Source organism: Poeciliopsis prolifica, unplaced genomic scaffold (assembly GCF_027474105.1).
Source record: "Poeciliopsis prolifica strain line A6 unplaced genomic scaffold, Auburn_PproV2 SCAFFOLD001, whole genome shotgun sequence".
In the NCBI taxonomy this organism is placed as follows: Eukaryota; Metazoa; Chordata; class Actinopteri; order Cyprinodontiformes; family Poeciliidae; genus Poeciliopsis; species Poeciliopsis prolifica.
The window spans coordinates 21,674,493-21,690,725 of NW_026562376.1; the positions used below are offsets into that span (position 1 = coordinate 21,674,493).

The 16,233-nt window shown below is 41.3% G+C and overlaps 1 protein-coding gene and 1 pseudogene across 2 annotated transcripts; one reads left to right on the forward strand and one right to left on the reverse strand.

The window, feature by feature from the left end:
- Window positions 1–498: 498 nt before the first annotated feature.
- On the reverse strand, window positions 499–2,558 carry LOC129360302 (mannose-binding protein C-like). Of its 2 annotated transcripts, XM_055030474.1 has the most exons (5): window positions 2,478–2,558; window positions 1,945–2,114; window positions 1,679–1,792; window positions 1,361–1,426; window positions 499–1,116 (listed from the first exon to the last, which is right to left on the reverse strand). In XM_055030474.1, exons 2-5 carry the CDS (start codon window positions 2,090–2,092, stop codon window positions 734–736), a joined length of 711 nt encoding a protein of 236 aa, XP_054886449.1. In that variant the 5' UTR covers window positions 2,093–2,114; window positions 2,478–2,558; the 3' UTR covers window positions 499–733. The 2 variants fall into 2 exon arrangements, with proteins under 2 accessions (XP_054886449.1, XP_054886522.1); XM_055030547.1 differs by lacking the exon at window positions 1,361–1,426.
- A 1,245-nt stretch (window positions 2,559–3,803) lies between these two features.
- LOC129360218 (collectin-43-like) lies at window positions 3,804–6,052 on the forward strand (annotated as a pseudogene).
- Window positions 6,053–16,233: the final 10,181 nt, after the last annotated feature.

Here is a 16,233-nt window from a genome sequence, read left to right on the forward strand (position 1 = left end):
ACGGCTAAATGAAGCTCCAAGCTTACAGCGGAGGACGTGTTTGTGTTTTGGAACAGCTTGTACCAAATGCGGCCTATGAAGAACCAGCTGCGGGTTTGCCCCCCGTGGTTGTCGGGGGGACGTGGTGCATAACTGTGTGGCAGGAACTGGTTGACAAAACTCCAGCTTAACTGGCAGCAGATGAAGCATTGAATTCAACATTCAGGGAACTTTTGAGGATGTCTTAATTTATTCCGATTTCCTGCCTTATTTTCATTGTTTCCTAATTGTCAAAATCCTGTTTAACTTTTGACAAAATCTTATTCTTAGATCGACAATAGTCAAAACATTAAAAAGGAATACATAGACAAAAGACTGACGTATATTGTATCAAGTGATCACACAAGCAGTCAGGATTAGTGGTGCTCTCAGCTCACAGTATGAAGGTTTCAGGGTTTTTTCTCCGGCGTACTTTCAAGTTCCCCTCAGTTTCCTCCTAGTGATAAACACACATGCCACTCATTTCTGTCTCGTTTATTAGTTTACTTGTTCAAGTGTTAGGTATGACCAATGCTGAGCACTTGAGCATTTATAGTCTGAGCTAATATACAATGCAGGTCTGGTCTCTTAAGAACATACAGGATAAGTAAAGAAATGGTTGCAAATTATAAAAAAAGACCCAACAATGTCAAAAGAAAGCAAACAATAAACTGATTTCTTTCGGGTGGTGCTTCCTTCCTGGTGGATGATCTTTCTACAGCTGACAGATGATGTCAGCGTCCAGTGAACAGTCTGCTGTCACTCTCCAGACGCCGTCCTCCGCTGCCATGCTGCAGCCGCTGTCCCGAATGCCTCCATCCGGCTGTCTTTCTCCCCATTTGGAGAAGGTCAGAGGTCGATTTTTCATGTCGGACCGGAAGTTCCCTTCTGCTTTTCTCACGTTGACGTTGATCCAGGCTCTTTTCTCATCTTGACCCATCAGCTGACGCAGCATGTGGTTCTCCTCCTCACTCTGGGGCAGAGCCAGCTCCAGGCCTCGTTGCTGGCAGAAATCTGCAGCCTTCTGGAAAGATCCTCTCTCCTTGTTGGACACAAAGTATTTCTGACCCACCTTCCTCACAAAGTCAAAGGTCATAGCTGGAAAAACATGCAGAAAATTTGAGGTAAAAGATCAGAATGTTTGAAACACTTAAATAATCGTGGTAATGTCCTCCGAGTCCCTGCTTTTGATCTTCTATTAACTTTGCTGCTTAGAGATTCAAATGCTTGTCATACATGGACAGAAAATGTGTAAACTCACACATTTTCAATAGATCAGAAACTCTTATGAATCTTTTGCTGGTTGAATTATTGGCTGATGAGAATTGAATAGAAAACCCACCAAGGTCCAGCTTAGCGGTGATCTTCATCAGTCCTTCAACATCTTGCGTGAAAGATTTAAAGAGTTCTGGATAAAACACAACAAATTTGGTTACCAAAGTTCATTTGGCTGTAATTCAGAAATATTTTTCTCTAGTTTTGTCTCCTCTATAGTTAAATGTTATTTACTATATAATTCCTCTAATAATTTACATGGCATAGCAGTGAAAAATATCAGTTTTGCTTTAATAGGTGATTTGGTTCTGTTCTACTACTGTGTTGAAGATTCAGGTAATGTAAAGTCACCATAACTTCATTTATTCAAGTCAGTTTCCACCACCTTGTCCACATACAACAACAGGTCCAGGCAGTCCGGGGTATCCACGTGGTCCTCTTGGTCCATCTATTCCATCTCGTCCAGGTGGTCCACGTGGTCCAGGTTGTGCAATGCCCCCTCAGTACGAAAAACAGAAAAGTTTATTGTTCATGTTGTTTTGGAAGAACAATTTGGTTACAGTAGCTTTTTTTTTTATTTTCCCTGTCCTCCAAATAGTTTTTGTTTTATCTTTGGGTTTTCAGTAAAACTTTCCTTTTTTGAGCTGCTACCTGGGATAACAAGTCCACTTGGTCCTGGCAGTCCAGGTGGTCCAGGTGGTCCAGGTGGTCCTGGTGGTCCAGGTGGTCCTCTGTCACCTTTAACATTAACGCTGTGGCTCATCAGGCGGAAAATACAGAAGAGAAAACAAATCCTCATCTTCTCAACGTATCGTTGGATCCTGTGAAAAGAAAACAGCTTTTGGTAATTTTTCTTACTTTGTTTCTATGATATGTCTTTTTAAATCAAACATCAGTAATATATTATCAATTCAGCCATCAATAATAATTCTTAAAGGAGAAATTTACAGTAGTTACATTCTGTTGTTCACAAGACAGCGGTCAGAGAGGCTGGAAAGTGTCGTAAAACTACCAGCAAATGAGATTCTGCAAGAGATTTCTTCTATTACATGTAGCAAAACGTACAACAAAAAGTAAAACTATCCCAGGTTTTAAACATGCATGACAATGTCAAACAAAACCTGCACAATGATAGAAGGACGAAGAAAGTCTGATAAAACAAGGTCAAAAAAACAACAACTCACTGTCAAAATGTGATCATCCAGAAAGTGTTGCTGCTTTTCAGTTCAAAAATCTACTGATGTGGATGAAGATTTTGCAGTCAGAAAGTTTAGCTCCAGCCCAGAGGAAGTGACACTTACTAAAGAATGATAAACAGAAGACCAGCAGAGAGTTTCTGTGATCAGACCAATGTGATTCTGCTCTAAACAAAATGGACAGATGGTCTTTCAGGACCCAGTTTCCTTCAGGCTCCCAAAGTTGCTCTCAAATATTCATTAAAGTGTTTTTAGGTAGACTTAAAATTTTCACTTCTATCCATTCAGAGTTTAACTATTGGAGTACAATTTGTAAAAAAAAATATAAAAATAAAAAAATAATACTTTGAGAGACCCTGAGCACTCTTATATTTAGCTCAGACAATTGAAAGAATTTTTTTCAATTGGGTTTCCAAATGGGTTTTTCACAAACCAACACGTCCGAACTGTTTGGGAATATTTAGCGGCAGTGTCCTGCTGGCCTTTTGTTTACATGAATATTTGGTAATACTGTATGTTGAAAGTGTATTGTATCAAGATGTCTTTACTACACAGTCCCAGTCTGTTTGGTGACATTTGATGCAAAGTGACATATTTCTGGCTTTATGGCAAAATATACAGAAGTACATTTGATGGATATTTTTTCCCACTTCTATTTACCTGGATACACACCAGACCCGACAATCACAGAGGTTGTGATTAGCGCTGCTGTCACATCATAACAGAAAACTTTCTTCATCGTGGCCTCGGCTCTCTGCATATTCACCCTCCATGGTTTTCCTCATGTAGCTTTCCTCTGGGTGAATTGGTAGTTTTGACAGATCAGTATTTTATTAGTTTCAGGAAATATCCCTCACCTCGTCCGCACACGGTGACGGGTCCAGGTGGTCCAGAGAACTCAGTACAAAAAACATGAAGAAATCTTTATTGGGCAGGTTGATTTAAGGGAAGAGTCTGGCTGCAGGCCTTTTTTATTATTATTATTATTTCTCTTATCCTTCTCCAAATTATAGTTTTTTCTCTGACTAAAATGTGTCTACTTGATGAGCTGTGGCCTGAGATTCCAGGTGGTCCAGGAAGTCCTGCACGAATGATGTCGACCAAAAACTGTAAAAAGATAGAAAACTAACAAGAACTCAATGTAAAAGTGTGATCATCCAGGATGTGCTGCAGCTTTACAATAAAATGACATTTTGTCAGGACAACAGGATCTCTCTGCTTGTCTTGTATGTTGTTTATCATTCCAGACTAGCTACCATTTCCTCTGGGCCGGATCTCATGTTTCTAAATCTTCATTCACATCAGAAGGCTTTTGAACGGCAAAGCAGCAGCACGTTGTGGACGATCACATTCTGACGGTGAGTTTTTTGATTCATTTTTTTCATCATTGCGCAGTTTCTTTTTTAAATTACCCTTGCATGTTTAAACCTAGAACAACACTTGTACCTTGTTAATAATTTTCAATAAAGAAAAAAAGCACATTCACAATCTCATTTACTGGTGACTTCTACAATACTTTTCAACATTTCTGATGTTCATCTTGGAAAGACGTGACACAATGTGACTGACTGTAAACTTCATCTTTAACAGGATTAAATGTGTAAATGTGTGTGGACTGATAAAAGACAGCGTCTTTTCTGTTGAGAAAATTATCGTTCAAACTTAGTATGAAACTTAACTCATTTTTTACAGTATCCAACACTTCACTGAGAAGATGAGGCTTTGTTTTCTCTTCTGTGTTTTCTGTCTGATGCTTCCCATGAGCCTCAGTCAGCTGCCGGGTCCCCCTGGTGAGAAAGGTGACAGAGGATTTCCTGGATTTTCTGGACCATCTGGACCTCCTGGACCTCCTGGATTGCCTGGAGCACCTGGATCTCCTGGACCAAAGGGTATCAGCTAACAAAGCAATGAAAGAGTTTTTCTGAAGAGCTAAAAATAGAACAAAAAGTCTGTAGAAAGTGAAGAGCAATGAAAAATACTGTAGTCAAATTCTTCATTTTTTTCATGACCATTGAAGATTGCTTCATCTTTTTGGATTTAGGAAGTAAGGGAGAATCAGGAGATTTTGGATTTCCTGGACCAGCTGGACGAAAAGGTATAAGTTCACACACCAAAGTAAAGTTTTTCTGAAGAGCTAAAAATGGAACAAAAAATCTGTAGAATGAGAAGAGCAATAAAAAATTCTGCAGCCATTTTTTTATTTATGACCAATGAAGATTTCTTCATCTACTGTTTGGATTCAGGAAATCCTGGACTCACAGGAGCAACTGGACGACCTGGACCCGTCACCGTGTGTGGACGAGGTGATTGTTTACTGAAACTTATTTAAATAATGAAGTTATGATAAAATTACGTTCACTGAATCTTCACCACAATAGTTGAGCAGTAAAATGTTTCTTATCTTTTAACACACCATGTCAAAACTTTTAAATCCAAGACTCTGGTGTTTTTCACTGTTGATATAACTGTAGAGAAGAGAAAACTAGTAGAAAATATTTCTGAGCTGCTGCCAAATTAACTTTTGTAACCAAACTTGTTCTTTTGTATCCAGAGCTCTTTGATTCTTTCACACGTGAAGTTGAAGGACTGATGAAGATCACCGCTAAGCTGGACCTTGGTGGGTTTTCTATTCAGTGCAGTTCTGCCGAGAATTGGACCAGAAAAGCTTTACTACGGCTTCTGAGGATCTAATGTCTTTCTCCATGTCTGATTTGGCGTTTTCCTTATTTTCGGTCCATGTATGAAAAACATCTATACATCTATGCAGCAGAGTTAATAGAGGATCAATAATCAGGTGATTCCTTGATTAGGACAGTAACCGGCTGATTTTCCCTAAATTTTTGTAGTTACAGGTTTTGACTTTGTGCGGAAGGTGGGTCAGAAATACTTTGTGTCCAACAAGGAGAGAGGATCTTTCCAGAAGGCTGCAGATTTCTGCCAGCAACGAGGCCTGGAGCTGGCTCTGCCCAGAGTGAGGAGGAGAACCACATGCTGCGTCAGCTGATGGGTCAAGATGAGAAAAGAGCCTGGATCAACGTCAACGTGAGAAAAGCAGAAGGGAACTTCCAGTCTGACATGAAAAATCGACCTCTGACCTTCACCAAATGGGGAGAAGGACAGCCGGATGGAAGCATTAGGGACAGAGGCTGCAGCATGGCAGCGGAGGACGGCGCCTGGAGAGTGACAGCAGACTGTTCACTGGACGCTGACATCATCTGTCAGCTGTAGAAAGATCATCCATCAGGCAGCTTGCTGAGTCATCTAGTTATGACTTCAGCATTTTTATTACTTAATCCAGATTAGTGCATTCAGACTGCTGTCATCACTCAGTCTTGCTCTGTTTGTCCTGATGGAGTTCATCCACAGTCTAATAAGCTTTTCACAGATCCTTAACATATATATGACAGACATATTTAGGTGTTCATACTTAATGAAATTGTTGAATCTCACAATGACTTTTTAACAGTGTATCAATAGTCATGAGTGGAACTCAACGGGAAATATTTGTGTGAAACATACAGTGTACACTGATATTAAGTTTGATTCTTTATCATAAATAAAGATTTGACTGACAGATGAAATGGCCTAATTTTTGTCCTTTCAAACTAGTTTGTCTTAGAATAGATTACCTGAGCACAAGTAGTTTTATAACTTGAAACTGTAGGCAATAAAAATAAGTGAAAACACTTTGAAGAACTGAACAAAAGGAAAATAAGGTCAAGACAGAGCTAAACAAAATAAGAAAGTGACACAAAATAATTAAACTGGAATGAACTAAAACTATAAAACAACCTCACAACCCAGGATCCTGATAGTCATAAGACTCACCCTAAACCCTTTCTTCTCATTCTGACCACTCAAAGTACATTTACTCTGGATCCACAGTCGGCTTTTTACCGTCATAACCTCACATTTGTAACCTCAGTCACAAACCAGTAGATTATTTTGTTGAGCCACAGCTGACCTCATTGAAAAGACAATGACAGCCTAAAAGTGTTCACTTCGAATGCTCCTGTCATGTGGTGTGGTGGTGGTGAGGCAGACGCCGGAGACCCAGGTAGGTGAATGGTGAGCATTTAATAAAGCCAAAATAGTCCGAGAACAACAAACAGTCACAGACGTAGTCCGCGGCCAGGCAGCACGGCTGAGTGGAAGCCAGGGCTCAACGCCGGTAGCAACTGGTCATACAGGTGGCAAAAACACAAACAAGTGCGACAAGCAACGACAAGGACCCGACGAGGGACAAAGGACACAGGAGGGACTAAATACACTGAGGGTAATCAAGGGAACAAGACACACCTGGGAACAATCAAGGGGAAGACAGGACAACGAGGAGAACACAGGACACAGAGAAACACAGAACACAATAGTACCCCCCCTTAAAGGGCGGCTACCAGACGCCCAAAGAAAAAACAAGTTCAAAAGCACAAAAACCAGGGTGGGCGGAGGGGTGACGGAAGGAGGGCCAGAGTCCAAAACTAAACAGAAAACTTCCCACAAAGTGGGCGGAGGTGTCGAGGCAGGTCCGGTGGGCGTCCTCGGCGCCCGAGCCAGACCCCATGGGGGAGGTCCGGAGGACGTCCGTGGTGCCAGAAGCAGACCACACTGGGGAGGTCCGGAGGGCGCCCGCGGTGCCGAGGAACACTAGGGGGCTCTGGAGGAACACACTAATAAATGATTGAGATAATTTACTCTGTTCTAATATTTCTTATGCTTCTCTCTCTTAATGCCCGCGGGCTCCACAGAGCTCATAAAGCCGAAGCCATCATTTTCCAATCACGTTTTGACATTTAATGTATTTTATGAAACTAAATGGGAAAGTTTGAGAGAAGAAACAATGAGACATAAGTGGAAAGATGTTCTCGTCTGGTGCACAAGCAGGTAGAAAAGCTGTTTTTAACAGAGAAGGTTTATTTGAAGATTATTTAGTGCATAAAGAACGTGACAGTAAACTGTTAGTAATTGATTTCTTTATGAAAATAAATTGTGGAGATTAATTAAAATACATTCTCCTAATAGACATGGAAAGGATTTTTTTTTCATAATCTAAGAAAATGGCTCACAAATTATTGCATCATAATAGGAGATTTCAATACAACACTTACAAATTCAGACATTTTGGGAAATTGCACTTTTTTCTGAAGACCCAAGCAGAGGTATACTTTTTGATATCATGGTAAATAATAGTTTAATAGATATGTGGAGACTTTTCTTTCCAGATAAAAAACAGTTTACCAGGAAACAGATTGTTCTGGGAAAAACAATCACGACTTGACTTGTGCCTGATGTTGTCTCCTCTTGTCCCCGAGGTGTCGTCCTGTCTCATTCAAGACAACGCCTGGAGCGACCATTCCTTCCTCCAGGTTGAGATGGACGAGGCATCAGAAATGGGCGTCTCTGGTGTCTGAATGCTGCTTGTGATGGACCGAGTTAAAACAGGAGGAGTCACAGGATATATTTAGAAAAATAGGGTTTTTATTTTAACCCAAAAATCATAAATGACAAAAAATAAACTGAGCTCATAAAAGAGGTCAAAGGAACAAAACTGAACTCAGGCAAAAGTGTAACCAAACTAACTGCACAACAAACATAACTGACCTAACAAAGAAATGACACACAGGGGTTTATATACTGGCTGATCAGCTCATGACACAATAGGGGTAACTAAACAAATACAAATAACACAAAACAATTAATACACCTAAGTTTGGCTAAACTAAAGATCCAAAAATGAAAATCAAAAACAAACTTCAAATACTAATATTTTCTTAAATACAAAACTTATCCAAACAAACTACTATATCCCCCTGCCTGCAGGAACTATTGGTGTAATCCAATTAGCACTTCTTGTTGACATCAGGGTGTGGCCATGGATTTGGCCATCACACTGCTCTTCTCCAGGAGGAGCTTTACACAAGTGAGTGTAGCGTCCCGGTTGAAAGGATGGTCTCTCAAACTGATGGTTCACAATGTTTTATTGAATGCCTTTGTATGTGAACACACCGTATAAGAGCTAAAAAATATACAAATAAAATACCATTAATAACTCAAACAGTGTTGTTCTAACATTTTACCTTAACATATAAATCCTTTTTTCTTATATTCTATAATTAAACTTTCTGTCAAAAAATAAAGTGTAAGATATTAACTGTTAACGGTTGATTAACGAATATTAGTGGCATCTAATGGTAAAATACATCCGTCACACCCAATAGCAAACTACACGTTTCACAGTAAAACTAAACATATATTTACATATTAAAAACTCTCACCTTGTTCCCCATCAACCAAGCGCCAACTGACTATCTACACCCTAATTTGAACCACTCCTTAATTAGTTTTACTCCGACCTGCGCGCTCTCTTTCTGCGCGATTACCAGCAGTTAATTATCAGTTGATTGTCTGACGTTGGCATCACACTTCCGTTTCAAACCCTTTCAAAATAAAAGCATCAATTTTTTATGTCAACAAATACTCTTTTTTTTTATTTTTATTTTATGAGGAAACACAAAATACTAATAAGGTCATTTACAGTGAGATTAACGCCCTGCTGCAGACCTTGAGTGGGGAGATGAATCACACTGACAACCTATTAGCATGGTGGGATCGAGCAAAATTAGAAATCAAAAATATTTCAATAAAATATAGTAAACAGAAGAGGAAAGGAGACTTTCAAAATGTGTATATTATAAGGAATGGTGAAAAGTCCACAGCTTTCTTTCTTGCGTAGGAAAAAAACGCAAACAAATAAACGCAACAATAAATGAATTAATAAACGAAAAAGGAGAGAAAGTGTCCGATATAACAAGTATTTTTGAAACAGTCCAAATGGTCTAATAAAAGCTTTTCCTAAATGAAAACATTCCTACAGAAAAAAATAGAAGAGGTTATCGGTGTGATTGACTCCTCACTCTCTCAGGAAGTGAGATAGTCTCAGGAAGACAGTGCTCTGTCACTGGAGCTGTATTGCTCCAGTGACAGAGGAAGAGATTCAATACGCCATCAAAGTTCTGGACTTGATGGAATCATCGAGAGTTTTATAAAAAAATTCAAAAATCAAATTAATAAAATATTACTGAGGGTTTTCTTACAATTTTTTTTCACAGAATGTTTTGAGGCTTGGAATAAAATAAGACAAAAACTAATAACATATGTCAAGTACAGGTCTTGTCTCTCGCTGCCGATCTTCAATAACCCTGAGGTGGTCTGCGAGGGGAAAATGTTGAATCTCCCTTCCTGGAGAAGAGCTGGTATTCACACCTTTGGGCAGATTCTGAATGATCGAGGAGCAGTGGGCATCAATAAAATATTCTGTTTTTTCAAACTATCCAAAATGTCCTTCAGGAGGAATACCATTATACAAAATATCCAGGCTGCTTTGCCTTTTCACTGCTCCTCTGTCATTGGCAGGAGGAGATGCCATCAGGAAGTGCAAGATGGTGCCCCAACTTTCCTTCTATCTATTGGTAATCAAAAAACAAACACTGATTTAGTTACAACCAAAAATTGGTTTCTCATTCTGATTTCTCAAATTGTAAGACAAACATTGGATAAAACTTTTCCCCAGCATGCCAGCATATAACATATGGTTAAGATCACATTTTAAATCTAATATCCATCAAGCAAACAATACAGATTTTTTGTGAAAACATAGAAGGATTTTTACGGGCATCATCCTGCACCAAATAGACAAGGAAAGGTATGGCAGAGACTGTATTGTTTGTCTTTCAGACCCCGAGACACTAGAGCACTTGTTCTTCCGCTGTCCCGACCACGCCAGCTTTTGGAGAAGAATTCAAGAAATCATCACAAGCATATTTCCCAAGATTCCACTAAAGAATGAAGAATGGGACTGGATAAGACTCTTTGGTATTCACAATTCATACGGACAGCTGTCAGATTATCAGCTTTGTCCTGCCCTATTCACTGGCTAGGCCCTGGGTCAAAATACTTAGCTACTGGTTGTTTTCCCTCCGATTAAACTTGCAGTTACAAAAACGTCATACTATCATAAGAAACAGACATTTGTTTAAAATGTCTGTTTAGAAAAAAAACACACACACACAAAGAAATATGCTTACCACTGTGCCAGGGTCCTCTGATTTAACAGAAACAGCTGAAGCGATGTGGCCTCCATGAGGGGCTAGCTGTGGAGGACCAGATCCCGGGCGTGGTGATAGTCCGTCAGGACTTTGGTCCATCAAGGAAGCCTCACACCAGCCTTCTTGGTTGGGGACTTATGCATCGAGCACAGCTCGATGCACATGGCCTCCACCACGCGACTGGTGCTGGGCCACTGGGCAGGCCCACCGGGATGGCCAATCAGACATCTCTTCACACTCTCCACTCCAGTATTCTTGGGTGCCTTGAAGCGTCCGTGGGCCAGTTTGGGCTGGTGTCTTTGGCTGGTAATGGAGCCTCCTCTTGTCTGTGGGGGCAAAAATTAAGGGACATGTTGTGGAAAGGCAGCAGCACCCACCTCTGCTGCACAAAAAGGCTTACAGGACCTGGGATTCCCAGGTGGTCTCCCAACCAAGTACTAACCAGGCCCAACTCTGCTTAGCTTCCGAGATCGGGCGTTTCTTTTTTTCTCTTTTTATTTCAAAATAAAACAGATAAAGTACAATTATTTACAGTGAATTCATAAACAAAATCCAAAATGTTAACAAAACATCACTCGGAGACAAATGCATGATTACATCAAGATAATATTGTGGGAGACCAGTTGCCCCCCATTGAAGTGTGATTCAGTTCTGATCAGGCGCTGAGGGCAGCCTGGGTCCTAAGTTTGTGTGTGTTGTTTTTGAATAGGCGCTTAGGAGAGCCCGGGGTTCTGAGTTGCCAAGTTTCTACTTTTCTGTATTGTTGAAAAAGGAAAGTAAAGGAAAGTAAAAACCACCGCATGTCTCAACATCATTTTGTATTCGAGTGTGCAACAAAATATTGGAGATTCCACCGAGATTATTAACGCTTCGTCGCGGGACTTCCTCGAGTGACGCTAACAGGAGCGAGCAGCGGCGGGAGCGCGCATACACTGGGCGCGAGGAAGGTACTACCTATCCAAAACGGACATTCTGGAACGAGACGAACGTTAATACGATTAATAACAAGAGTCCGTGGACGCCGTGATTAACGACGAAGAGGAGGTTTTGAAGCGCTTTCTTCGGAGAACGTTAAAATCAATTGAACTGATATCACGACATTCTGAAGTTATTGCTGAAGAGGAGGCAACGTGTAGCACGTCACAAAGTACCCAGGCAGTAACTGAACAAATGGACTTAGCAGAAAAATGTGCACAGCTCCACCATAATGACCAGCAAGAGGAAGTACCGAGGCTAAATGAATGTGAAAATGCTAAGCCTCAGAGAATTGTGACTGAAAATATGATGCCAACCACAGCGAATAGGCTTCCAGAAGTGACCATACGGAGGGAATTTAAAATTTATGGTCAGATATGGGAGAAAGGTCAGAAAGACAGGCTCTAATACACAAACTTAATGCATCAGATTGAGAAAGGCCTGAGTAAAGGACATTGTGATGCTGAAATAATAGAAGCTGTCATAAAATCAATCAGCAATGGATTACGCATTCGGGACATGCTTGAAATTAAACGTGATCTGACCCTGCTCCAAAGCAATTTTAAAGGGACACTTTAAAAAAGGCTCATCAGATATATATCAAAAGACTGATAAATATCACGCAGGACAGTCGTGAATCCCCCCAGAATTTCCTCTTCAGAGCAATCGAACTGAAAGAGAGGCTGCTGCTTCTGCGAAGTCGATGCAGATGAGCAGTACAGCGCCGACTTCGTTCAGAGGAAATTCCTGAGGTCAGTCAGTACTGGACTGTTGAGTGACGACATAAAGTTCCAGCTAAAGCCTTACCTTGATGATCAAACTGTGACAGACGAGACTCTTATTGAAAAGATGAATGAGACTGCAAGTGTGGAGACAGAACGGCAGTCCAAACAGAGGAAAAGCTACAACACCAAGATTCCAAAAATTAGCGAACTACAAACAGAGATGCAGACCAGGCATCTAAACCAGTTTGCACCTAATGCCAGCTTGGCAATCCAAGAACAGTCAGCTGAAGTGGTGAAGCAGAAAACCTGCAAAACATGTGCACCCATCAGCTCAAGGGAGTCTGAACTGTGTGAAACGGTAAGACTGCTCAGAGAAGAGATCACGGAAATGAAGAAAAGCATGACCAGCTCTCAGTCAACCAAGCAAGAAAGAATGTTAAAAGGGGATGCAATGGATGTGTAGAGCACAAAATAAATGATCAATGTGAGCATTGTTTTAAATGTGGACAGTTGGGACACCTCTCTAGAGGCTTCAGGGTATCAAAAGGGGTGACTGCGAAACCTGATGGCATGAATGTGAATATGCAAATCTCCACACACTCACAACAACACGCTGTTGTTGCTGCAGTCCAAGGAGAAGCTGAGGAAAAGGTGTATGAGCGGCTCTGTAAACAAATCAGACAGCTGGAGGCGCAAGTGGAAATGAATGAGAAAGCAAAAAGAATCACAGGTTCCACTTATGCCAGTCACCTCTCCATCCATCATCACACCAAGCTGAAAGCTCTAATAGGAAATAAGTGCATGGTGGACTGCTTCTTTGAGGATGTGCTAACCAAGGCGTTGTGGGATACCGGCTCCCAGGTCACAATCATAAATAAAAGCTTGAGGAGATCCCACCTTCCCCACATCACGTTACACAGCACAGGTGAGCTCCTAGAAGAGGGAGAGACTTTGGTTGGTAAAGCAGCAAACCAAACTCCCATTCCAATTCAAACTAGGTCCCTTCCGAAAGACCGAGCTTCTCTCCCTGTCTCTAAGGGAGAGCCCAGCCACCCTGCAGAGGAAACCCATTTCGGCCGCTTGTATCTGGGATCTCGTTCTTCCAGTCATGACCATAAATGACGGTGGGAACGTAGATCAACTGGTAAATGGAGAGCTTCGCTGTTTGGCTCAGCTCTCTCTTCACCACGGCGGACCGGTACAGCGCCCGCTTCACGGCAGACGCTGCGCCGATCCACCTGTCGATCTCCCGCTCCCTTCTTCTCTCATTCGTGAACAAGATACTTGAACTCCTCCACTTGGGACAGGACATCGCCCTCGGATTTGGAGGTCTCGGATTTGGAGGCACTGATCCTCATTCTGGCCGCTTCACACTCGGCTGCGAACCGCTCCAGCGAGAGCTGCAGATCACGTCCTGATGGAGCCAATTGGACCATATCATCTGCAAAAACCAGAGATGTGATCCTAAGTCCACCAAAACGGATCCCCTCAACACCTTGGCTGCACCTAGAAATTCTGTCCATGAAAGTGATGAACAGAATCACAGAAAGGGAAGCCCTGGCGGAGTCCAACTCTCACTGAGAACAAGCCCGACTAACTGCCGGCAATGCGGACCAGACTCTGACACCGGTCGTACAGGGACCTGACAGCCCGTATCAAAGGGCCCGGGACCCCATACTCCCAGAGAACCCCCACAGGGCTTCCTGAAGGACACGGTTGAACGCCTTCTCCAAGTCCACAGAACTGTAGACCGGTTGGGAGAACTCCCATGCGCCCTCCAGGACCCTGCTGAGGGTGTAGAGCTGGTCCAGTGTTCCACGACCAGGACAAAAAGCACAATGCTTTCCAGAATCTGAGGTTCCACTGTCCAACAAACCCTCCTCTCCAAAACTCTCCCATCGTTCCTGCTTCACCCCAGACCCGCTCTCTGGAAGAGACCCCACACCAACAATGTTTCAAAGAGTTGGGAATGTTTTTATCAAGATGTTTCTCCTTAATTTGTTTTTATTTGGTATATTTTGAGCACTATTTAAATATCCATGGAGGGAGCCAAAATCTCAATGTTCCCTGTTGGTACATGGAGACAAAAACATGCCCAACTCTCCTCAGCATTGTTGGCTTTGTCTCCATCCGTACCTTCTCCTCTTCCTGGGTCTTTAAAGTTTTCTTGACATCAGCTGCCTCTTTTCTGGATTTTATTCTTTCCATCTTTATTTTTAAAGATGGAAAGAATAAACAATTTCTTTGTTCAACTCCTCATTTTCATTTTCAAGCCAGCGGCGATCTCTGGTCTTGTCTCGTGTTGGCCTGTTGCCTTATGGAGACGTTGGTGTTTTCCAGGCGTTGATTTTCTCTGGCCATCTCTCTGTATTCTCTTTTTAGTAATTCAATTTTGGCTCTTGAATCTTCCAGTTCTTCATTCAGAGCCTGGATCCGTCTTTCTCTTTCTTCCTGTCTTTACCTCAGCAATTTGTTCTCGATCATCAGATCATTGATGGTAGAGTCTCTTCTCCCAGTCAGTGTTTGGAGTTTTAAGTTCAGGTTCTCCACTGTTTCTTTCAGGAGGATGTTTTCCTCCTCAAACTCCTCGTACTGTCTCTCCAAGACGTCCACGGTTGCAAAGAACAATTTTTTCTCCTCCATCGCTGTCCTGCTTTTTAAACCTCCTGAAATCGCAAATGAATTTCTCTGTCGAATCTTGGAATATAGAGACAGTCACCAATGACGTCCCAGACCGGATGAGTGACATCACAGTTTCACATCAAAGCCACAAGAAGTCTGTTGCGAGCGGGGGCGTTTTTTTTTGTTTGTTGTTTTTTTAATTTTATTCCCAGACACACTATAACGAGAGTGAAAAATTTGTTATGCCTCAAGAAAAAAACAAATTCAGATAAACAGTATTTAAGAAAAAGCTAAGGGGCTTCAGTTCCAACTATAAAATCAAAGCAGTTCAGTATTAAATTGTTTTAAACGGGGTTTAAATTGTCTGAATGCTGCTCTTCTTCAGGGAGGAGCTTTACAGAGGTGAGATCAACGCCCTGCTGCAGACCTTGAGTGGGGAGATGGATCACACTGACAACCTATTATCATTGTGGGATCAAGCAAAATTAGAAATCAAAAATATTTCAATAAAATATTGAAAACAGAAAAGGAAAAGAGTTTCAAAATGAGTATATTTTAAGGGAAGGTGAAAAATCCACAACTTTCTTTCTTGCACAGGAAAAACACAAATCAATGCAACAATAAATGAATTAATAAATGAAAAAGGAGAGAAAGTGTCTGATATAACAAGTATTTTAGAAACAGTCCAAAAAAACCAATAAAAGTCCTGGACTTGATGGTATCACCACTGAGTTTTATTTAATAAATTCAAAAAGCAAATTAGTAAAATATTACTGTGAGTTTCTCTGTCATGGAGCAGACGGGGTGCACGCCCAGGACCTTTGCACAAGGAATCATAACTATCATTTACAAAAATAAAGGTAACAAGAATAACTTGGAGAACTACAGACCCATTAGTTTTATACCCTAATACTTATTAGGGTATAAAATATATTCAAAAATATTATTAAACAGATTGAAATCAATGATAGGTACTCAGTTAATCAGAGAAAATGTAGCATATGCTGAAATCGCTCAAGCATAATTCGTAGCTGTCAAGAATGCCTTGCCTTCTGCGCAATTACGCCATCAGTGGATGGAGGAATGAAAGAAAGAATTTACAGTTATTGCACTCAACCTCTTCACAGATTTTTATAAACCGTTCTCTGGAAGCTGGTGAACAAACAGGACAAAAACGTGATGTACTCTGAGCACTCAATATGGTACAGATAGGTCAGTATGGCCAAAAACGTAGTGCGACTGTGACTTCTTCCCCCACATACAGCACACTGCAGAGGCTAGTTGGTTGAATTTCTGTAATGAATGGTTAATAACAAACAG

Bases quoted from the DNA above. Each gene is read 5' to 3' on its own strand.
- LOC129360302 (XM_055030474.1), bottom strand. From the start codon at position 2,092: ATGAGGATTTGTTTTCTCTTCTGTATTTTCCGCCTGATGAGCCACAGC. The intron at 1,793-1,944 runs GTAGCAGCTCAA...TTTCGTACTGAG, and splicing joins AAGTGGACTTGTTATCCCAG to GGGGCATTGCACAACCTGGA. The intron at 1,117-1,360 runs GTGGGTTTTCTA...ATGTTTTTCCAG, and splicing joins CACCGCTAAGCTGGACCTTG to CTATGACCTTTGACTTTGTG.